This window comes from Lampris incognitus, chromosome 13 (assembly GCF_029633865.1).
Source record: "Lampris incognitus isolate fLamInc1 chromosome 13, fLamInc1.hap2, whole genome shotgun sequence".
Taxonomy (NCBI): Eukaryota; Metazoa; Chordata; class Actinopteri; order Lampriformes; family Lampridae; genus Lampris; species Lampris incognitus.
In genome coordinates, this window is record NC_079223.1 from 52,239,065 (window position 1) to 52,264,604 (window position 25,540).

The 25,540-nt window shown below is 43.6% G+C and overlaps 1 protein-coding gene across 1 annotated transcript in view; it reads right to left on the reverse strand.

Moving 5' to 3' along the window:
• The window catches only part of slc2a15a (solute carrier family 2 member 15a), a 92,090-nt gene that overhangs the window by 41,047 nt on the left and 25,503 nt on the right, over nt 1–25,540 (reverse strand). Inside the window, exons 3-7 of the mRNA XM_056291514.1 lie at nt 25,163–25,323; nt 20,253–20,377; nt 11,871–12,016; nt 4,452–4,584; nt 3,096–3,283 (exon numbers count right to left, since the gene is read on the reverse strand). Coding sequence (XP_056147489.1) covers nt 3,096–3,283; nt 4,452–4,584; nt 11,871–12,016; nt 20,253–20,377; nt 25,163–25,323 — 753 coding nt within the window. The remainder of the gene's footprint in view (nt 1–3,095; nt 3,284–4,451; nt 4,585–11,870; nt 12,017–20,252; nt 20,378–25,162; nt 25,324–25,540) is intronic.

Below are 25,540 nucleotides of genomic sequence, written 5' to 3' on the forward strand. Positions count from 1 at the left end.
TCCATGTTAGATCAGAATACAAGGTGCTTCTGCTGACTTATAAAATCCTAAATGGGCTTGCCCCATTCTACCTGTCTGATCTCCTTAAACCTTACATGCCATCTCGAGCTCTTCGTTCTCAAAATACAGGGCTCCTGTGTGTACCCAAAGTTAAGAAGAAGTCAGCTGGGGGCAGCAGGGCCTTTTCCTATCGGGCTCCAGTGTTGTGGAATAACTTGCCTGCTGCCATCAGACAATCAGAGTCTGTTGAGTCCTTTAAATCCAAACTTAAAACTCGTCTGTTTGCCTTAGCTTACAATTAGTTGCCTTTAAATTGGGTGCTTCACAACCTGTACTGGATGGTGGGCCGGCTTCTGTCTCAATGCATTTACCAACCACTGTTCTGCCGACGAGATTATCGAGTATAGATTACAGAGTATAGATTATGATTAATTTATGACTTAATTGATTATGGCTAATGACTATTGCAAACTGTTCTCTTCTCTAACATGTCTTTTCTGTCTCTCTGAATGATGTCTTCTCCTTTCTCTTTGTGTGTGTGAATGGTGTCATGTGAGTCTCTCTTGCGTGCATGTGCAGTCGGTTCTCCTCCCAGGCCTCCGTGGTGATGGATGCCGCCATTTGGATGCTGCCTGCCCTTCCACTCCTCACATAAGTTTTTCTTTTATTACATGATGATGCTGGTCGCGTGGCTTGGGTCCTGGACTGCTCCGTTGGCATGTGGACACTGCTTGGCATCCTGTGCATCATGTTCTTCATACATTTTATGTCCATTATAATTCTGTTATCCTCTTTCAATGTTGTATCATGTAAATTGCGTGCGCACAACATAATTGAAAGCTGTCCGTCTTGGGAGAGAGATCCTCCTCTGTTTCTCTCCCTGAGCTTTCTTCCTATTTTTTCTCCCTGTTAAAGGTTTTTAGGGAGTTGTTCCTTATCCAATGAGAGGGTCTAAGGACAGGATGTTGTGTTGCTGTTAAGCCCACTGAGACAAATTTGTAATTTGTGATATCGGGCTATACAAATAAAAAGGATTTGATTTGATTATTGGTATTACACTGTATCTACACAGTGCAGGTTACTATCTATTGTTATTACACTGTAACTACACAGTGCAGATTACTATCTATTGTTATTACACTGTAACTACACAGTGCAGATTACTATCTATTGTTATTAGACTGTAACCACACAGCGCAGATTACTATCTATTGTTATTAGACTGTAACCACACAGCGCAGATGACTATCTATTGTTATTACACTGTAATCACACAGCGCAGACGACTATCTATTGTTATTACACTGTAACAACACAGTGCAGATTACTATCTATTGTTATTACACTGTAACCACACAGCGCAGATGACTATCTATTGTTATTACACTGTAACCACACAGCGCAGATGACCATCTATTGTTATTACACTGTAACCACACAGCACAGATTACCATCTGTTGTTATTACACTGTAACCACACAGAGCAGATTACCATCTATTGTTATTACACTGTAACCACACAGTGCAGATGACTATCTATTGTTACTACACTGTAACCACACAGTGAAGATTACTATCTATTGTTACTACTCTGTAACCACACAGTGAAGATTACTATCTATTGTTGCTACATTGTAACCTCACAGTGCAGATTACTATCTATTGTTATTACACTGTAACCTCAAACTGCAGATGACTATCTATTGTTACTACACTGTAACCACACAGTGCAGATTACTATCTATTGTTATTACACTGTAACAACACAGCGCAGATTACTATCTATTGTTATTACACTGTAACCACACAGCGCAGATGACTATCTATTGTTACTACACTGTAACCACACAGTGAAGATTGCTATCTATTGTTATTACACTGTAACCACACAGTGAAGATTACTATCTATTGTTACTACACTGTAACCTCACAGTGCAGATTACCATCTATTGTTATTACACTGTAACCACACAGCGCATATTACCATCTATTGTTATTACACTGTAACCACACAGCGCAGATTACTATCTATTGTTATTACACTGTAACCTCACAGTGCAGATTACCATCTATTGTTATTACACTGTAACCACACAGCGCATATTACTATCTATTGTTATTACACTGTAACCTCACAGTGCAGATTACCATCTGTTGTTATTACACTGTAACCTCACAGTGCAGATTACCATCTATTGTTATTACACTGTAACCACACAGTGCAGATTACTATCTATTGTTATTACACTGTAACAACACAGCACAGATTACTATCTATTGTTATTACACTGTAACCACACAGTGCAGATGAGTATCTATTGTTACTACACTGTAACCACACAGTGAAGATTACTATCTATTGTTATTACACTGTAACCACACAGTGCAGATTACTATCTATTATTATTACACTGTAACCACACAGTGCAGATTAATATCTATTGTTATTACACTGTAACCTCACAGTGCAGATTACCATCTATTGTTATTACACTGTAACCACACAGCGCATATTACTATCTATTGTTATTACACTGTAACCTCACAGTGCAGATTACCATCTATTGTTATTACACTGTAACCACACAGCGCATATTACTATCTATTGTTATTACACTGTAACCACACAGTGCAGATTACTATCTATTGTTATTACACTGTAACCACACAGTGTAGATGACTATCTATTGTTACTACACTGTAACCACACAGTGAAGATTACTATCTATTGTTATTACACTGTAACCACACAGTGCAGATGAGTATCTATTGTTACTACACTGTAACCACACAGTGAAGATTACTATCTATTGTTATTACACTGTAACCACACAGTGCAGATTACTATCTATTATTATTACACTGTAACCACACAGTGAAGATTACTACCTATTGTTATTACACTGTAACCTCACAGTGCAGATTACCATCTATTGTTATTACACTGTAACCACACAGTGCAGATGACTATCTATTGTTACTACACTGTAACAACACAGTGCAGATTACTATCTATTGTTACTACACTGTAACAACACAGTGCAGATTACTATCACAGCAACATCAGCATCATTACAGAGTATTCAGTGACTTACAGCATCAATGCCGGACAGCTGCATGCCGATGTTGATGACGACCACGCTGAACACCTGCCAACGGACCGTGTCATCTAGTAACAGGCGCCACACCGACACCGTCTCCATCGACGACAGGGAGCGCTGCTCCTCCTGCATCTCCTCAATCTCCGCTTGGATGTCACACTTGGCCCTGTACCACTTCAAGGCTGGCAGAGAGCGGAGAGGCACCATGACATGACAGAACGGAACTGGCGATTTCAATCATTACCGTGACACGAGCCAGCATACTTGATGAATGTTAGATTTATTTATTTATTTATTTATTTATTTATTTATTTATTCATCTCTACGTATTTATTTTTCTAGTTATTTTAGGTTTTTTTTGGAGAAAGCGAAATAATGACTCACTACAGTAAAACCACAGCATCGGAGCGCCCCGTAGCCAGACGGTCACATCGTATACCACATGGCTACATGGTTGCAATTGTCGCTGGTTCGAATCCAGCTGCTGACCTTTTTTGCATGTCTTACCCCTCTCTCCCCCCAATTCCCTGCCTGCCTTCACCATCGCTGTCTAGATAAACAAAATGATCTTACTAAATAAATAAATAAATGACATCGATGTAAAAACCCCATAACCTGTCTGGATGTGTACCTTCCAGATGCTGGCTTTGTTGAAAGTCAGTTCACACCAACACCTGTGGTTACAGCCACAATACCAACGTGCCGATGCTGGAACGTTGTCGTCACTGTAGTCTGGATTTTTTTTTACACAGAAGTAGTTTTCACAAGTTTTGGAGGAATGTTTTGAAGACACTGGAGATGGGACGTCATGACCAACACCCAGGACAAGCTGACAGAGCTACACACGGTATTTATGGCTGTGTTACCGCGTCATTGGCACATGGAACATGTTAAATAGCGGACATGGTGACAGTGAAAATGAACAGCATGTCATTAAGGAGGGGGAAGAAGAAAAGAGAAGATGACATTTTAATATGAGGTGTTCAGCATCTCCTCAGCCACATTTAACTAACTACAATACGAGTTATTCGTATAGCTGGGCAGCACGGTGGCCCAGTGGTTGGCACTGTTGCCTCACAGCCCCTGACTGAGGCACGGCCCGACGAACTGGAGTTGGTCCCCGGGTGCTGCAGGGTGGCTGCCCACTGCTGCTAGCTACACAGCTAGCATGGCTTACATTTTCCATCGGGGGTCAATAAAGTATATCAAAATCAAAAAACAAACCCAACATGTGGCGAGCTTCAGTGCTCTGCATGCTTTGCCTGGCACCGCACGGTGCCGGACCAGAGGGAAGAACGTGTGTGATAAGATGTTCTGTCTGTTTGAGCGGGTCCACATGTGAACACAGACCTGTGATGGTGGCGTGGACGTTGTGCTTCTCAATCAGCAGGTACCTGGGGCTCTCCGGAAACCACGGCAACAGCATCATCTGGATGAAGGTGGGGACAACCACCACGGACAGGAACAGGGGCCAGTGCTCCTCCTGACTCCAGCAGAGAGACATTGTGTGAGCGCTGCACCACAGGCAACACCATGGCCAGGTATCACACACGGTCTGGAATAAGAGTCTGTTTGTGTGTAAACCATGTTGGTTTTCCCGTCAGGGATCTGACATCGCTGTTTTGCTCACATGTTCCATGTTACAGACTGAATTTAACATCTATATCAAAACAGTTGCACCACTGACACCCTCCCCCTGACTGACAGGCCAACTGTTGAGCCATCGTTGCATTCTTACCTTCACAGAACTGACATTCATCACGCTTGAGCTGATTTGGTTTTCCTTATTACACGTTCAAATTCTAACAGATTCTAACAGATCTCGCCGATTGCACTTGACCAATCACCCCACTCTTCCGAGCCGTCCCGGTCCTGCTCCGCCCCCTCTGCTGATCCGGGGAGGGCTGCAGACTACCACATGCCTCCTCCCATACATGTGGAGTCGCCAGCCGCTTCTTTTCACCTGACAGTGAGGAGTTTCACCAGCGGGACGTAACACGTGGGAGGTCACGCTATTACCCCCAGTACCCCTCCCCCCTGAACAGACACCCTGACCGACCAGAGGAGGCGCTAGTGCAGCGACCAGAACACATACCCACATCCAGCTTCCCACCCGCAGACACGGCCAATTGTGTCTGTAGGGACGCCCGACCAAGCCGGAGGTAACACGGGGATTCGAACTGGCGATCCTCGTGCTGGTAGGTAATGGAATAGAACCCTACGCTACCCAGATGCCAATTCATACTCATCTTTGACGTCCTGATGTACCTCTAGTGAATGGAATTTACTCTGACCATACTTAAGTCCGTGCTTAAGTAACAAACATGCACTGATCTGGAGTTTGGAATTTGTTGTTCAACCCATCATCAAATTATTTTTCTTTTCCACATCCTCAATCATTTTTACAGATAAACTGTTTCCATTAGAAGTTAATGAAGACAGAAACACTAAAGCAAACTGCATTTCCCTTTCCCATTATCCCCAGCTCATCGTTCCCATTATCGCAAGCTCTCCTCCCCTGGCACTCTGCCTGTACGCTGAATCGCACAACCAGGACACACAGCGGAGCACCATTACTAGTACTGGCTGTACAGAGATGCTGTATTCTCATATCTTCCTTCAAATGCCCTTCAGACACCCTGCAAATAACCTCCAAATACCCTGCAAATAACCTCCAAATACCCTTTAAATACCCTTCAGACACCCTGCAAATAACCTCCAAATACCCTGCAAATAACCTCCAAATACCCTGCAAATAACCTCCAAATACCATGCAAATAACCTTCAAATACTCTGCAAATAACCTCCATATACCCTTTAAATACCCTTCAGACACCCTGCAAATAATCTCCAAATACCCTGCAAATAACCTCCAAACACCATGCAAATAACCTTCAAATACCCTGCAAATAACATCCAAATACCTGATACCCTGCAAATAACCTCCAAATAAACTGCAAATAACCTCCAAATACCCTGCAAATAACCTCCAAATAAACTGCAAATAACCCCCAAAGACCCTGCAAATAACCTTCACATATCCTGCATATAACCTCCAAATACCCTGCAAATAACCTTCAAATACCCTTCAGACACCCTGCAAATACCCTTTAAATACCCTTCAGACACCCTGCAAATAACCTCCAAATACCCTGCAAATAACCTCCAAATACCATGCAAATAACCTTCAAATACCCTGCAAATAACCTCCAAATACCATGCAAATAACCTTCAAATACCCTGCAAATAACATCCAAATACATGATACCCTGCAAATAACCTCCAAATAAACTGCAAATAACCTCCAAATACCCTGCAAATAACCTCCAAATAAACTGCAAATAACCTCCAAATACCCTGCAAATAACATCCAAATACCCTGCAAATAACCTTTAAATACCCTACATATAACCTCAAAATACCCTGCAAATAACCTCCAAATACCCTTTAAATACCCTTCAGACACCCTGCAAATAACCTCCAAATACCCTGCAAATAACCTCCAAATACCATGCAAATAACCTTCAAATACCCTGCAAATAACATCCAAATACCTGATACCCTGCAAATAACCTCCAAATAAACTGCAAATAACATCCAAATACCCTGCAAATAACATCCAAATACCCTGCAAATAACCTTTAAATACCCTACATATAACCTCAAAATACCCTGCAAATAACCTTCAAATGCCCTTCAGACACCCTTCAAATAACCCTCAGACACCCTGTAAATAACCTCGTAATACCCTGCAAATAATCTTCAAATACCCTGCAAATAACATTCAAATACCCGATACTCTGCAAATAACCTCCAAATAAACTGCAAATAACATCCAAATACCCTGCAAATAACCTTCAAATACCCTGCAAATACCCTTCAGACACCCTGCAAATACCCTTCAAATAACCTTCAAACACCCTGTAAATAACCTCCAAATATCCTGCAAATAACCTCCAAATACCATGCAAATAACCTTCAAATACCCTGCAAATAACCTCCAAATACCCTTTAAATACCCTTCAGACACCCTGCAAATAATCTCCAAATACCCTGCAAATAACCTCCAAATACCATGCAAATAACATCCAAATACCCTGCAAATAACCTTCAAATACCCTGCAAATACCCTTCAGACACCCTGCAAATACCCTTCAAATAACCTTCAAACACCCTGTAAATAACCTCCAAATATCCTGCAAATAACCTCCAAATACCATGCAAATAACCTTCAAATACCCTGCAAATAACCTCCAAATACCCTTTAAATACCCTTCAGACACCCTGCAAATAATCTCCAAATACCCTGCAAATAACCTCCAAATACCATGCAAATAACCTTCAAATACCCTGCAAATAACCTCCAAATACCATGCAAATAACCTTCAAATACCCTGCAAATAACATCCAAATACCTGATACCCTGCAAATAACCTCCAAATAAACTGCAAATAACCTCCAAATACCCTGCAAATAACCTCCAAATAAACTGCAAATAACCCCCAAAGACCCTGCAAATAACCTTCACATATCCTGCATATAACCTCCAAATACCCTGCAAATAACCTTCAAATACCCTTCAGACACCCTGCAAATACCCTTCAAATAACCTTCAGACACCCTGCAAATAACCTCCAAATACCCTGCAAATAACCTCCAAATACCATGCAAATAACCTTCAAATACCCTGCAAATAACATCCAAATACCTGATACCCTGCAAATAACCTCCAAATAAACTGCAAATAACATCCAAATACCCTGCAAATAACATCCAAATACCCTGCAAATAACCTTTAAATACCCTACATATAACCTCAAAATACCCTGCAAATAACCTCCAAATAACCTTCAGACACCCTTCAAATAACCCTCAGACACCCTGTAAATAACCTCCAAATACCCTGCAAATAATCTTCAAATACCCTGCAAATAACATTCAAATACCCGATACTCTGCAAATAACCTCCAAATAAACTGCAAATAACATCCAAATACCCTGCAAATAACCTTCAAATATCCTGCAAATACCCTTCAGACACCCTGCAAATACCCTTCAAATAACCTTCAAACACCCTGTAAATAACCTCCAAATACCCTGCAAATAACCTTCAAATATCCTGCAAATAACCCCAAAGACCCTGCAAATAACCTTCACATATCCTGCATATAACATCCAAATACCCTGCAAATAACCTTCAAATACCCTTCAGACACCCTGCAAATACCCTTCAAATAACCTTCAGACACCCTGCAAATAACCTCCAAATACCCTGCAAATAACCTCCAAATATCCTGCAAATAACCCCCAAATACCCTGCAAATAACCTCAGAATACCCTGCAAATAACCTCCAAATACCCTCTAAATAACTCAGTAAATACCCTTCAAATTACCTCCACATACCCTTCAAATAAGATTCAAATACCATTCAGACACCCTGCAAATACCCTGCAAATAACCTGCAAATACCCTGCAAATAACATCCAAATACCTGATACCCTGCAAATAACCTCCAAATAAACTGCAAATAACATCCAAATACCCTGCAAATAACATCCAAATACCCTGCAAATAACCTTTAAATACCCTACATATAACCTCAAAATACTCTGCAAATAACCTTCAAATACCCTTCAGACACCCTTCAAATAACCCTCAGAAACCCTGTAAATAACCTCCAAATACCCTGCAAATAATCTTCAAATACCCTGCAAATAACATTCAAATACCCGATACTCTGCAAATAACCTCCAAATAAACTGCAAATAACATCCAAATACCCTGCAAATAACCTTCAAATACCCTGCAAATACCCTTCAGACACCCTGCAAATACCCTTCAAATAACCTTCAAACACCCTGTAAATAACCTCCAAATACCCTGCAAATAACCTTCAAATATCCTGCAAATAACCCCCAAAGACCCTGCAAATAACCTTCACATATCCTGCATATAACCTCCAAATACCCTGCAAATAACCTTCAAATACCCTTCAGACACCCTGCAAATACCCTTCAAATAACCTTCAGACACCCTGCAAATAACCTCCAAATACCCTGCAAATAACCTCCAAATACCCTGCAAATAACCCCCAAATACCCTGCAAATAACCTCCAAATACCCTGCAAATAACCCAGTAAATACCCTTTAAATTACCTCCACATACCCTTCAAATAAGATTCAAATACCATTCAGACACCCTGCAAATACCCTGCAAATAACCTTCAAATCTTCAAATAACAAATAACTACCTCTCAAATACTCCCATACCAAATACTTGGCCAGGTCTCTGTAGGAGAGTCTGAAAACGATTCTTGAATTATCCATTCTTGATTTATAAAGTAACGTCACTAACTTCTGCTTTTGTTATTGTTTCTGAAAAACACACATGTAACAGACTGTAAAGTGTTACCAAAACGCAGGTAACAAACTGTAAAGTGTTAACAACCGGAAGGTAAAACACTGTAAAGTGTTACCAGAACACAGGTAACAGACTGTAAAGTGTTACCAGCACAAAGGTAACAGACTGTAAAGTGTTACCAACACACAGGTAAAACACTGTAAAGTGTTACCAATATACAGGTAACAGACTGTAGAGTTTTACCAACACACCCTGTAAAGTGTTACCAACACACAGGTAACACACTGTAAAGTGTTACCAACACACAGGTAAGAGACTGTAAAGTGTTACCAACACACAGGTAACACACTGTAAAGTGTTACTAACATACAAGTAACACACTGTAAAATGTTACCAACATGCAGGGAACAGACTGTAAAGTGTTCCCAACACACAGGTAACAGACTGTTAACTGTTACTAACACGCAGGTAACAAACTTTAAAGTGTTACCAACACGCAGGTAACATACTGTAAAGTGGTACCAACATGCATGTAACACACTGTAAAGTGTTCCCAACACGCAGGTAACAGACTGTAAATTGTTACCAACACGCAGCTAACAAACTTTAAAGTGTTACCAACACGCAGGTAACATACTGTAAAGTGTTCCCAACACGCAGGTAACAGACTGTAAATTGTTACCAACACGCAGGTAACAAACTGTAAAGTGTTACCAACATACATTTAACAGAGTGTAAAGTGTTACAAGAATACAGGTAACATACTGTAAAGTGTTCCCACCACGCAGGTAACAGACTGTAAATTGTTACCAACGCGCAGGTAACAAACTGTAAAGTGTTACCAACATACATTTAACAGAGTGTAAAGTGTTACAAGAATACAGGTAACAGACTGTAAAGTGTTACCAACACGCAGGTAACAGACTGTAAAGTGTTACCAACAGACAGGTAACACACTGTAAAGTGTTACCAACACACAGTAACACACTGTAAAGTGTTGCCAACACGCAGGTAACAGACTGTAAAGTGTTACCAACAGACAGGTAACACACTGTAAAGTGTTACCAACACACAGTAACACACTGTAAAGTGTTGCCAACACGCAGGTAGCATACTGTAAAGTGTTACCAACAGACAGGTAACACACTGTAAAGTTTTACCAACACACAGTAACACACTGTAAAGTGTTGCCAACACGCAGGTAACAGACTGTAAAGTGTTACCAACACACGGGTAACACACTGTAAAGTGTTACGAACAAGCAGGTAACAGACTGTAAAGTGTTAGTAACATACAGGTAACACACTGTAAAGTGTCACCAACATGCAGGTAACACACGATAAAGTGTTACCAACATACAGGTAACACACTGTAAAGTGTTACTAACATACAAGTAACACACTGTAAAATTTTACCAACATGCAGGTAACAGAGTGCAAAGTGTTACCAACACACAGGTAACAGACTGTTAACTGTTACTAACATGCAGGTAACAGACTGCAAAGTGTTACCAACACACAGGTAACAGACTGTTAACTGTTACCAACACGCAGGTAACAGACTGCAAAGTGTTACCAACACACAGGTAACACACTGCAAAGTGTTACCAACAGACAGGTAACAGACTGTAAAGTGTTGCCAACACGCAGGTAACAGACTGTAAAGTGTTACCAACACACGGGTAACACACTGTAAAGTGTTACCAACACACAGGTAACACACTGTAAAGTGTTACCAACAGACAGGTAACACACTGTAAAGTGTTGCCAACACGCAGGTAACAGACTGTAAAGTGTTACCAACACACGGGTAACACACTGTAAAGTGTTACGAACAAGCAGGTAACAGACTGTAAAGTGTTAGTAACATACAGGTAACAGACTGTAAAGTGTCACCAACACGCAGGTAGCATACTGTAAAGTGGTACCAACATGCATGTAACACACTGTAAAGTGTTCCCAACACGCAGGTAACAGACTGTAAAGTGTTACCAACACACAGGTAACACACTGTAAAGTGTTACCAACACACGGGTAACACACTGTAAAGTGTTACGAACAAGCAGGTAACAGACTGTAAAGTATTACCAACATGCAGGTAACACACTGTAAAATGTTACCAACAGCAGGTAACACACTGTAAAGTGTTACTAACATACAGGTAACACACTGTAAAGTGTCAACAACATGCAGGTAACACACTGTAAAGTGTTACCAACATACAGGTAACACACTGTAAAGTGTCACCAACATGCAGGTAACACACTGTAAAGTGTTACCAACATGTAGGTAACGCACTTTAAAGTGTTACTAACATGCAGGTAACACACCGTACAGTGTTACTAACATGCAGGCAACACACTGTAAAGTGTTACCAACACAAAGACATGAAGTCGGTGTGCGACTACCTTTCCTAGAAGCTCATGCAGGCCGAGGATCTGCGCAGTGAAAACCCCGATGCAGATGAAGATGCTGGGCATGAGGCCCAAGAAGCCTCGCAGGTTCTTAGGAGCAATCTCCCCCAAGTACATCGGCACCACACTCAGAGAGATACCTACACAACACAACACAAACACACACTGAGAGAGATACCTACACAACACAAACACACACTCATAGAGATACCTGCACAACACAACACAAACACACACTCATAGAGATACCTGCACAATACAACACAAACACACACTCAGAGAGATACCTGCACAACACAACACAAACACACACTCATAGAGATACCTGCACAATACAACACAAACACACACTCAAGAGAGATACCTGCATACTACAACACAAACACACACTCAAGAGAGATACCTGTATAATACAACAAAAACACACATTCAGAGAGATACCTGCATAATACAACACACACACACCCTCAGAGCGATACCTGCACAACACAACACAAATACACACATTTAAGAGAGATACTTGCATAATACAACACAAACAAACACTCAGCGAGATACCTGCACAACACAACACAAACACACACTCAGAGAAATACCTGCACAACACAACACAAACACACACTCAGAGAGATACAAGTACAATACAACACATACACACTCAGATATATCTGCACACTAAAACACAAACACACACTCAAGAGAGATACCTGCTCACTACAACACAAACAAACACTCAGAGAGATACCTGCACAACACAAACACACACTCAGAGAGATACATGCACAATACAGCATAAACACAGAATCGGGGAGATAACTGCACAACACAAAAAAAACACAAACTAAGAGATACCTGCAAAATACAACACACACACACTCAAGAGAGATACCTGCAAAATACAACACAAACACACCCTCAGAGAGATACCTGCATACTACAACACAAACACACACTCAAGAGAGATACCTGCAAAATACAACACAAACACACCCTCAGAGAGATACCCTCATACTACAACACAAACACACACTCAAGAGAGATACCTGCAAAATACAACACAAGCACAACACAAACACACACTCTAGATAAATACCTGCACAATACCACACAGACACACACTCAAGAGAGATACCTGCATACTACAACACAAACACACACTCAAGAGAGATACCTGCATACTACAACACAAACACACACTCAAGAGAGATACCTGTATAATACAACAAAAACACACACTTGGATAGATACTTGCACAATACAACACAAGCACACTGTCAGAGAGATACCCGCACAATACAACACAAACACACACTCAGAAAGATACCTGCACAATACAACACAAACAAACACTCAGAAAGATACCCGCACAATACAACACAAACACACACTCAGAAAGATACCCGCACAATACAACACAAACACACACTCAGAAAGATACCCACACAATACAACACAAACACACACTCAGAGAGATACCTGCACACTACAACCCAAACACACACTCAGATATATCTGCACACTAAAACACAAATTCAAGAGAGATACCTGCTCACTACAACACAAACACACTCAGAGAGATACCTGCACACTACAACCCAAACACACACTCAGATATATCTGCACACTAAAACACAAATTCAAGAGAGATACCTGCTCACTACAACACAAACACACACTCAGAGAGATACAAGTACAATACAACACATACACACTCAGATATATCTGCACACTAAAACACATATTCAAGAGAGATACCTGCTTACTACAACACAAACACACACTCAGAGAGATACCTGCACAATACAGCATAAACACACAATCGTGGAGATAACCGCACAACACAAAAAAACACAAACTAAGAGATACCTGCAAAATACAACACAAACACAACACAGACACACACTCAGAGAGATACCCACACAATACAACACAAACACACACTCAGAAAGATACCTGCACACTACAACACAAACACACCCTCAGAGAGATACCTGCACACTACAACACAAACACACCCTCAGAGAGATACCTGCACAATACAACATAAACACACCCTCAGAGAGATAGATACAGTGCTGCTTGAAAGTTTGTGAACCCTCCAGACATGGTCACTGTTTTTGTAAAAAACATTAAAATAAGCTTATTACACATACATCCAAATCCCAATTTGTAAAGCACACCTTCCAAATAATGGACACACACACAAAAAGAGATATATTGTCATTATTTAATTCAACAAAGGTGGTTTATTTCACAAAAACTGAAAATTTAACATGTGCAAAAGTATGTGAACCCTTGTATTAGTAGCTTGTGGCTCCTCCTTTTGAGGCCATTACTTCAACCAAACGTCTTCTGTAACCACTAACCAGTCTTTCGCATCTGCTTATGGGGTTTTTTGCCCACTCCTCCTTGCAGAACTCAGCCAGTTGAGAGAGGTTGGAGGGACATCTGGTATGTACCAACTTCTTCAGATCTCGCCACAACATTTCAATTGGATTAAGGTCCGGACTTTGACTGGGCCAATCCAGAGTACGAATCCTCTTTCTCTGAAGCCATTCCTTTGTAGTTTTGCTGGAATGCTTTGGGTCATTGTCTTGTTGCATAATCCATTTTCGTCCCAGCTTCAACTCCCTGACTGATGGCAGGAGATTGTGGTCAAGAATTTGTTGATATGCCGGAGAATTCATGGTTCCTTGGATAATATGGAGTCGTCCAGGTCCAGAAGCAGAAAAGCAGCCCCAGACCTTCACATTTGCACCACCATGCTTCACTGTTGGGAGGAGGTTCTTTTCTTCATATGCAGTGTTGGCTTTTCTCCAAACATGTTGGTTTTGATTGTGACCAAATAATTCTATTTTGGACTCGTCTGTCCAGAGAATGGACTTCCAGAAGGCCTCTGGTTTGTCCAAGTGCTCTCTGGCAAAGTTGAAATGGGCAGCTTTGTTCTTTTTTGAGAGCAGAGGCTTCCTTCTAGCAACCCTCCCATGAATGTCATGGCTATTCAGTTTCCGTCTGATTGTAGACGCATGCACATTTGTCCCAGATGCTACCAGAGAGGTCTGCAACTCCCTAGAGGTGATGTGTGGGTTGGCCTTTACCTGATGTATTATTTTTCTGGTGCTTCTGGGTGATAGTTTTGATGGGCGTCCACTTCTAGGCAGAGTTGCTGTCATGTTGAAGGCCCTCCATTTGTAAATTATTTGTCTTACAGTGGATGGATGGAGCTGGAATCTTTTGGAGATGGTCTTATAGCCCTCCCCAGACTGATGGGCTGTCACTACCCTCTTCTTCATGTCCTCGGATATCTCCTTTGCTCTCGGCATTGTTGATTTGTATGGGACCACAGTGGCTTGGTTGGTTTCCTCTCTCTTTTAATTAGTGCAGGCCAAACCCTTTCCCAAGGATGTCTCATTTCATTGGTCTGCTTAAATGATTAATTAAGCACCCAAATGTGTTTCACCCGAGTCTGTTACCTGCTTGACTTAACCAATGCAGCTGGGGGTTCACTTACTTTTGCACATACCCTAATTCCATGTTTCATGTAGTTTTTGGGCTACTTAAACAAGTCCCACTAAACAAGTACATGCAACTGATAAACATATATCTGACATTTCATACATAAAAACTGGTGATGATAGAATAAGAAAATCATGGTAAAACAACAGAAAACTCTAAACTGCTCAAGGGGTTCACATACTTTCAAGCAGCACTGTACCTGTGCAACATAACATACATACACACTCTCAGGAAGAGAGTGCGAATTGGGCACAAACAATAGGAATACACACGCTCTGGCAGATACCTGCACAATGCTACAGGGAAAAATGTCAGTACAGAAAACGCACGGCCTTGTGATAACAATTTACACAGAAATAGCAGTCATCTAGTGGACATCCATGCATCCATGTTCTACTCCTGCTAAGTTCCTTAGTGTCACTTGGGGCCAGGACCTGGGCGATTAACTCTGCATATTTCGGGCTAGGACACACCCGGGATAGATTGACAGTCCATTACAGGCCAATACCAAGCAGCAACCAGTGGGGCTGGAAGTTGAAGCCAATGCATAAGTGCCTTAAATTGTAGTTCTAACTGGGCCACTAGGTGGCTGCCACCAAAGAACTTTCAGCCAATTGTAAATCAGTGAGAGATTTCCCAAATTCTACCTTCATATACAAAGTCAGTAAATTTTATCTACAAGAAGTTGGGTTCTCAATTACTAATTTCAAGTCCGTAACACAGTATGAGGGTGGGTATTTTGAAAATGGTTGTTCTGTTAAGAACATATTAAGGATTAAAAAAGTGGCATGTTGATGACTTATCTGACTGATTAAAAGGTCAGTAAACCTGTTTACCACCAAGGTCACACCCCAGCTCCACCCACACTCCACCCAACTCCACCTCATTGCCTGAAATTGGATATTATGGTTCCAACAATTGACAAGATAACGGTGAGAATAAAACCAAAGTTCAGGCTTCAAAATGCCACTTCAGAAACCATTTGGTGGCATCACATGTGCTACTTCCATCTATTTTTATGGGTGGCATGGTTGCCTTGTTGTTAGCGCCGTTGCCTCAAAGCAAGTAGGTCCAACCTTGGGAGGGTCATCACAGGTCGTCCTCTGTGTGGAGTTTGCATGTTCTCCCCGTGTCTGCAGTGGGTTTTCTCCAGGTACTCCGGTTTCCCCCACCATCAAAATAAACATGCATGTTAGGGTTAATACTCCTGTCTGTGCCCCTGAGCAAGGCAATGGGGAAAGAACTGGAGCTGGTCCCTGGGCGCAGCATCAAGGCAGCAGCCCACTGCTCCTAGCTACACAGATCACAGCTAGGATGGGTTACTTTGCAGTAACTGGATTTCCCCAAGGGGGATTAATAAAGGAAACTTAACTTTATACAATCTATGACCAATACACATACACGCAATCACTCACACCTATTGGCAATAGAAAACTATTGATACACTCGAGTAGTGTGACGTTATCCTTCACAACACCGTATCGATCTTCAAAAACAATGCATGCACCCAGGTGATGGTCGGATCGGGAGTCCGGACTGCCCACTTGTTAGGCACTTACAAGCCAGGGATGTGTAGGATTTTTATAACCGCCAGTCCGCGGCCCCGTTAGGCTTTAGCCAGCTGAGTGCTGCCCAGGTTACGCCAACTCCACAAGTGAAGTCTGTTCAAGACCGCGAGGAGGGGCCTATCCGGGGTTTGTCCCGCATGCAGGAATCGGGAGCCTGAACCTTCCAGCCTACATCACAAGACGCTTCAGCAATCCTGAAGCGTCTTGTGGTGGAAGTTGAAGTATTGTAACAGGGCTGAAAAAGACCACAACAAGCAAGCGCTGCCAGTGCCACACTAGCTATGGCTCTGAGTACTCCGATTCTATGCATATTGATGTGTTCTGCTTAAGAATTTCTTCAAAAATTTTGGTAAAAGTGGGGTACGCGGTGGTGTAGCGGTCTAAGCATCAGCTTTGTGTCGATGCAGTTGCCCACTGGGACCCGGGGTTCGCGCCCCGGTCTCGTCAGATCCGATGGAAATGGCTGTGGTGAATACATATTTCAAGAAGAGGGAGGAACACAGGGTGACGTACAAGAGTGGAGGAAAGTGCACACAGGTGGACTATATCTTATGTAGAAGGCGACATCTGAAAGGGATTGGAGCCTGCAAGGTGGTGACAGGGGAGAACGTAGCTAGGCAGCATCGGGTGGTGGTCTGCAGGATGACTTTGGAGACCAAGAAGAGGAAGAGAGTGAAGGCAGAGCCGAAGATCAAATGGTTGAAGAAGGAAGACTGTTGTGTGGAGTTCAGGGAGGAGGTAAGACAGGCACTGGGTGGTAGTGAAGAGTTGCCAGATGGCTGGACAACCACTGCAGAAATAGTGAGGGAGACAGCTAGGAAGGTACTTGGTGTGTCATCAGAACAGAGGAAGGAAGACAAGGAGACTTGGTGGTGGAATGAGGAAGTAGAGCAAAGTATACAGAGGAAGAGGTTGGCAAAGAAGAAGTGGGATAGTCAAGACAGATGAAGAAAGTAGACAGGAGTACAAGGAGATGCAGCGTAAAGCAAAGAGAGAGGTGGTGAAGGAAAAGGAAAAGGAGTATGGTGAGTTGTATGACAGGTTAGACACTAAGGAAGGAGAAAAGGACTTGTACCGATTGACTAGACAGAGGGATTGAACTGCGAAGGATGTGCAGCAGGCTAGGGCGATCAAGGATAGAGATGGACATGTGCGGATAAGCGAGGAGAGTGTGCGGAGAAGGGGGAAGGAGTACTTTGAGGGGCTGATGAATGAAGAAAATGAGAGAGAGAGAAGGTTGGATGATGTGGGGATAGTGAATCAGGAAGTGCAGTGGATTAGCAAGGAGGAAGTGAGGACAGCTATGAAGAGGATGAAGAGTGGAAAGGCAGTTGGTCCTGATGACATACCTGTGGAGGCATGGAGATGTTTAGGAGAGATGGCAGTGGGGGTTTTAACTAGATTGTTTAACACAATCTTGGAAAGTGAGAGGACGCCTGAGGAGTGGAGAAGAAGCATACTGGTACCGGTCTTCAAGAACAAGGGTGATGTGCAGAACTGTAGCAACTGCAGAGGTATAAAGTTGATCAGCCACACCATGAAGATATGGGAAAGAGTAATAGAAGCTAGATTAAGAGGAGAGGTGATGATCAGCGAGCAGCAGTATGGTTTCATGCCATGAAAGAGCACCACAGATGTGGTGTTTGCTGTGAGAATGTTGATGGAGAAGTATAGAGGAGGCCAGAAGGAGTTGCATTGTGTCTTTGTAGATTTAGAGAAAGCATACGACAGGGTGCCAAGAGAGGAGGTGTGGTATTTTATGATGAAGTCGGGAGTTGAAGAGAAGTATGTAGGAGTGGTGCAGGATATGTATGAGGGAGGTGTGGCAGTGGTGAGGTGGGTGGTTGGAATGAAAGATGGGTTCAAGGTGGAGGTGGGATTACAACTAGGATCGGCTCTGAGCCCTTTCTTGTTTGCAGTGGTGATGGACAGGTTGACGGACAAGATCAGGCAGGAGTCTCCGTGGACTGTGATGTTTGCGGATGACATTGTGATCTGTAGTGAGAGTAGGGTGCAGGTGGAGGAGAGCCTGGAGAGGTGGAGGTATGCACTGGAGAGAAGAGGAATGAAAGTCAGTAGGAGCAAGACGGAATACCTATGCGTGAATGAGAGGGAGGACAGTGGAATGGTGAGGATGCAAGGAGTGGAGGTGACGAAGGTGTATGAGTTTAAATACTTGGGGTCAACTGTCCCAAGTAACGGGGAGTGCAGTAGAGAGGTGAAGAAGAGAGCGCAGGCAGGGTGGAGTGGGTGGAGAAGAGTGTCAGGAGTGACTTGTGACAGAAGGGTACCAGCAAGAGTTAAAGGGAAGGTTTACAAGATGGTTGTGAGACCAGCTATGTTGTATGGTTTGGAGACAGTGGCACTGATGAAAAGACAGGAGGTGGAGCTGGAGGTGGCAGAGATGAAGATGATAAGATTTTCACTGGGAGTGATGAAGAAGGACAGGATTAGGAACGATTATATTAGAGTGACAGCTCAGGTTGGACGGTTTGGAGACAAAGCAAGAGAGACAAGATGGAGATGGTTTGGACATGTGTGGAGGAGAGATGCTGGGTATATTGGGAGAAGGATGCTGAATATGGAGCTGCCAGGGAAGAGGAGAAGAGGAAGGCCAAAGAGGAGGCTTATGGATGTGGTGAGGGAGGACATGCAGGTGGCTGGTGTGACAGAGGAAGATGTAGACGACAGGAAGACATGGAAACGGATGATCCGCTGTGGCGCCCCCTAACGGGAGCAGCTGAAAGTAGTTGTAGTAGTAGTAGTAGTAGTAGTAGTAGTAGTAGTAGTAGTAGTAGTAGTAGTGGTAGTAGTAGATACTGAATCTTGACACTTTTGTATCATGATACAAATTGTTTTGCCAACACACAGCACTAATTGGCAATTATGGTCCACAATTCAAATGAAATGCATGTCTTGTAACAGTCAATGGACATCAGGGGACATCTGCACCAACATGTAGAAATGATTTGAACTCCAGTAACCACAAACATCACTTTCACAATGACAACACCTAAAGCACCATGCTGTCCTGTGTGACACATCTGAATATGGGATATGCACACATTATGCTGGTCATATATAATGTACACGTGTGTGTGTGTAGATGTCTGAGTACACTTGTGAGTGTGTGTGTGTGTGTGTGTGTGTGTGTATGTTTGTGTGTGTGTGTGTGTGTATGTGTGTGCATGTGTGTGTGTGTGCGTGTGTGTGTGTGCGTGTGTGTACGTGTGTGTGTGTGTGTGTGTGTGTGTGTGTGTGTGTGTGTGTGTGTGTGTGTGTGTGTGTGTACCTGAGTGGATGCCTGTGACAAAGCGGCCGAAGATAACCATCTCAGGTGAGCCACAGATCCTGCTGAAGCCCATGAGTGTACCAGCAATGAACACCAGCACTGTTGTGTTCACCACTGTGCCTTTCCTGGACACACACACACACACACACACACACACACACACACACACACACACACAGAAAGGCAGATATTAATGAAGGTACATAAAAGCACATGAACCAGGGACAGAAACAGTAAGGACATCTCCACACTGATATACACACAGTCTACACAAGAGGCATGCTTGCTGTTATGAGTTGTGATAACTGCTAACAGACAGGAGCCATGAGAAGTGATAAGATGTCCAACACTGCAGTGGGAAGAGTGATCAGCTTTATGGAGTCTGTAAACAGCTGCTTTTCATTTGCATGTAAATGTCCAGGAAGCTGGTGTAGTGCAGATGAATGCGATCTTCACTGGCAGCAAACTTGTGTTTCTGTCGTGTGTATTAAATTTGTGTTTCTGTCATGTGTATTAAACTTGTGTTTCTGTAGCGTGTATTAAACTTGTGTTTGTGTCGTGTTTCTCAGGTCAGCGCTCCCTCTAGAGGGAGTTTACTGAACTGTGTGTCAGTACAGAACAGAGGCAACACCTATATATAACTCTAGTCTCAAAAGGACACATCATTCCTGGCTGCAAGCACATCGGCCTCTCCACGTAAAAAGCTGTCATGTGCAGGCATCCTCCCGCAAGGATGAACCCATAAACATCCAGGGTCAATTCAATTCAATTCAATTCAATTCAATTCAATTCAATTCAATTCAATTCAATGCAATTCACTTCACTTCAATGTATTGCCATTAAAAACAATGTGCAGCCACATGTTAAAAATGAAATGAGGGCTGTGCCGTGGTGATCAGGAAGAGGTGACGGAGGTAGGACAGTGAAGTCTGGCAGCCCCTAGCCACAACCTGGCACACAGGTGGTGGGTGTATAATCAGTTGCTAAGACCTGGGACTGAGGCAGAGGGGCTTCTCGGCTGCTGTACCCACAACTGAGCAGCCCTACTAAGGATCCACTCTGCTCACCCCAGTTGGGGAGGGGACTAGAAAAGGTGCCCTAAACATAGTCTGCCTCATACCTCCTGTCTGGGCCACTGAATTCAGAGGGATCATCACCATGTGATCTGAAACATAAACTCTTATATACTTTGGAGCCCAGAGCATACGGACCCTCATGGACAATCAATCCAGCAATCAACCTGAATGGCGTACTGTCATCATCGCCCAGGAGCTGAGGAGATTCCAGATTGATATTGCTGCACTCTCTGAAACCTGATTGGCTGACCAAGGAAAGCTGAACAAGGAGATGGGTGGTTACACTGTTTTCTGGGAGGGAAAAGCAGCTGATGAGCCGAGGATCCAGTGTGGGCTTTGCCATCAAAAACAGCCTCATTTGCCATTTTGCTGTTTCCACTGGGCATCAGTGAATGCCTGATGACAAATACGACTGGCACTTGTAAATAAAAAGCTTCACCAAAGCATCACTTTCATCAGTGCATATACTCCAACACTTGGCTCACAAGATGAAGTAAAGGAGACCTTCTATGCCAACCTGGACAGTTTTCACCAAAGTTCCCAAGGAGGACAAGCTAATCCTGCTTGGAGATTCCAATGCCAGAGTAGGACAAAATTACAACTTGTGGAGAGGCATAATTGGCAAGGAAGGAGTTGGAAACATAAACTTCAATGACATCCGGCTGTTAACAACATGCTCAGAACACAGCCTAATCATCACCAACACATTCTTCCGCCAGAACAACAATTTTAAAACAACCTGGAGGCACCCTTGTTCTAACATTTTGCACCTCATTGACTACATTATCAGCCATCAAAGAGACCGACATGAGGTACTAAACACCAGAGTGATGATCAGTGCAGATGACTGGTGGACTGACTACCACCTTATCCGCTCCATCCTGTCCACCCAACTTCACCGGGAAAAAAGGGTGCAGAAAAAGCAGAGCCACCCAAAGCTCAACCTTGAAAGACTTACTGATACCTCCTCTCATCAACAGTTCCAGGCCATGCTCAGTACATCAATCCCCAAACAGTATCCAGTTGATAGTGAAAGCCACTGGGATATACTCAGGATTGCACTCACTGGCAACTGTAAAACCACTCATGGACATACGATGAAGAACCACCAAGATTGGTCTGATGAGAATGACCTGGAAATCCAACAGTTAACCAATGTCAAGAGGCATGCCATCTGGCAGAATGACCTCAACTTCCAAAATACACGAGCTGCCCATGCAAGAGCAAAGTCAGCCATCCAAAACCGGGTCAGGTAATTGAAGAACCAGTGGTGGATTAGAAGGCGCTTGAGATCCAGCACTGTGCAGATGCTGGGGATACCAGAGGCTTCTTCGATGCTACTCAAGCAATATACGGTCCTAGTCACCGCCGTCTAACCCCACTTCACTCCAACGATGGACACAGACTGCTAACAGACAACAATTCAATCAAAGTGAAGTTGAAAGAACACTACCAGGACCTTTTAAACTGGGACTCCAGCCTTGAGATGGATGCCCTCCAACAACGCCCTCAACAACCCAAAGACAAGGACATGGCAGCATCATCTAGTCTAAGAGAAGTCCAGGATGCTATCAGGAAGATGAAAATCCTGGTCCTAATGGAATGCCAGCAGAAGTACCTGCTACCTAACAGATGGGAAAAAGAGGAAATCCCTGTGCAACTTAGGGATGCATTCATTGTCTATATATATTTATCAAGGTGACAACGCTGAGTGCGGCAACTACCATGGCATTTACTTGCTTTCCACCACAGGGAAAGCCCTGGTTAACAGACTCCTCCCAATATCAGAGGAAATTCTGCCAGAATCCCAGAGCGGTTTTTGTCCTGACAAAGGCACCATGGACATTAGTTTTACTTGCTTGCCAACTCCAGGAAAAAGCCCAGTAAAAGCATTGTGCATGGCCTTCACAGACTTAACCAAAGCTTTTGATTCTGGAAACCACCAGGCCCTCTGGCTAGTTCTGTCAAAAATAGGCTGCCCTGACAAATATATCAGAGTACTATGACTACTACATGATACTATGTCAGCTAGAGTACTCAGCAGTTATGGAGACGAGACAGAGTCCTCCAAGGTCCCCACAGGAGTTTAACAAGGCTGTGTCATTGCCCCAACCCTGTTCTCTGTCTTCATTGCCACCATCCTCCACTTCATTGTTCCCAATCTGCCCCAGGGAGTCAAAATCATATACAGGGCTAAAGGTAAAACCACCACCAAATCCATCACAGAGCTGCAGTACGCCGATGACAATGCCTTAGTGTCCCTCATAGAAGAGGAACTACAGATCATACTGGACGCTTTTGCAAAGGCATACAAGCAGCTTGGCTTGGCTATTAACATGAAAAAGAACCATATCCTCTACCGACCGCCACCCAACGGAAATATGCCTACTCTGCCCCCATCCATCTCTGTAGACAACACCAGACTCAAAAACACGGAACAGTTCCCATATCTTGGCAGCCTTCTCTCCTCCAAAGTCAACACTGACATTGAAATACACCATCATCTCAGTTGTGCCAGCCGGGCCTTCTCAAGATTGAGTAAAAGGGTTTTTGAAAACCACGACCTTCAGGCCAGAACAAAACATGTTGTGTACAAAGCGGTGGTGCTGCCCACCCTACTGTATGGCTCAGAAACCTGGACCAAATATAGCAGGCACCTGAAGGCACTCGAGGCATACCAACAGCGATGCGTCAGGAAGAGTCTTAAGATCAGCTGGGAGGATAAGCGCACCAACTTCAGCATCCTCGAGGAGGCCAACATGCCTACTATAACTGTCACCATTGCATAACATCAGCTGAGCTGGACTGGCCAAGTCCTCTGCATGTCTGACTCTCGCCTCCCGAAACAAGTCTTTCACTCTCAGCTGGTGACAGGACACTGTGCCCCAGGAGGACAAAATGATCGATATAAAGACAACATCAAGGTCCACATCAAAAGGTTTTGGTATTGACCTTAACACCCGGGGACAAGCAGCAAAAAACAGGGAGGCCTGGAGACTGGCTGTCTGTGGGGGGGGGGGGGTGCTACAACCCTGACCTCCACTGTGCTGCTGAAAACAAGTGAAGACTAAGAAAGGAGCGAGTTACCAGAAAGACCCAAACCTCATCCTCAACCACTTCTTCACACCCTTCCCCACATTGCCCCCAAAATATACAGCTGTATGATCGGACTCTATGTCCACCTGAAGACCTACAAGGACCTAGATGGAGGACAGTTATACTTGACCCTGAGAGACCGCCGATGATGATGATAACATTGCATAATGATTCACCCCCCCTTACTTCCCCGGCCACATATATGCATTTATCACTGTGTGTGTGTGTGCATGTGTGTGCATGTGTGTGCGTGTGTGTGTGCATGTGTGTGTGTGTGTGTGCATGTGTGCGTGCATGTGTGTGTGCATGTGTGTGTGCATGTGCGTGTCTGTGTGTGCGTGTGTGCATGTGTGTGTGTGCGTGCATGTGTGTGTGCATGTGCGTGTGTGTGTGTGCGTGTGTGTGTGTGCGTGTGTGCATGTGTGTGTGTGCGTGTGCGTGCATGTGTGTGTGTGTGTGCATGTGCGTGTGTGTGTGTGTGTGTGCATGTGCGTGTGTGTGTGTGCGTGTGTGCATGTGCGTGTGTGTGTGTGCGTGTGTGCATGTGTGTGCGTGCGTGTGCGTGCATGTGTGTGTGCATGTGCGTGTGTGTGTGTGTGCATGTGCGTGTGTGTGTGTGCGTGTGTGCATGTGTGTGTGTGCGTGTGCGTGCATGTGTGTGCATGTGTGTGCGTGTGTGTGCATGTGTGTGTGGGTGTGTGTGTGTGTGTGTGTGTGTGTGGTGTAGAGACACCTCACCTGCCAAAGCGAGTTACCAGCACGCCAACCATAAGAGACCCCACTAGGCCTCCGATGGCGAAGACAGACACAGTGAGCGAATACATGAGGGTCAGCGCCTCTCCGTTCAGCCCGGTGCCATTACGACTGACTGCCGTCCTGTTATAGAAGTCCTTAATGTACTACAGGGGGATACAAATCACATGTCCTTAATATGAGTTATCTTACATAAGCAGTTAAACACCTCATTCATACATATCCAATAGCTGGGGAACAGCTGCAGTGACAGTATAGTAAAAGTGTACTGCTGGATGTACTGCTGCCCCCTCCTACAACACTGTGACTGCTCTTCCCAGCCCTCTGTCAACAGTACACAGTACACACTCCAGTTAATGCTCA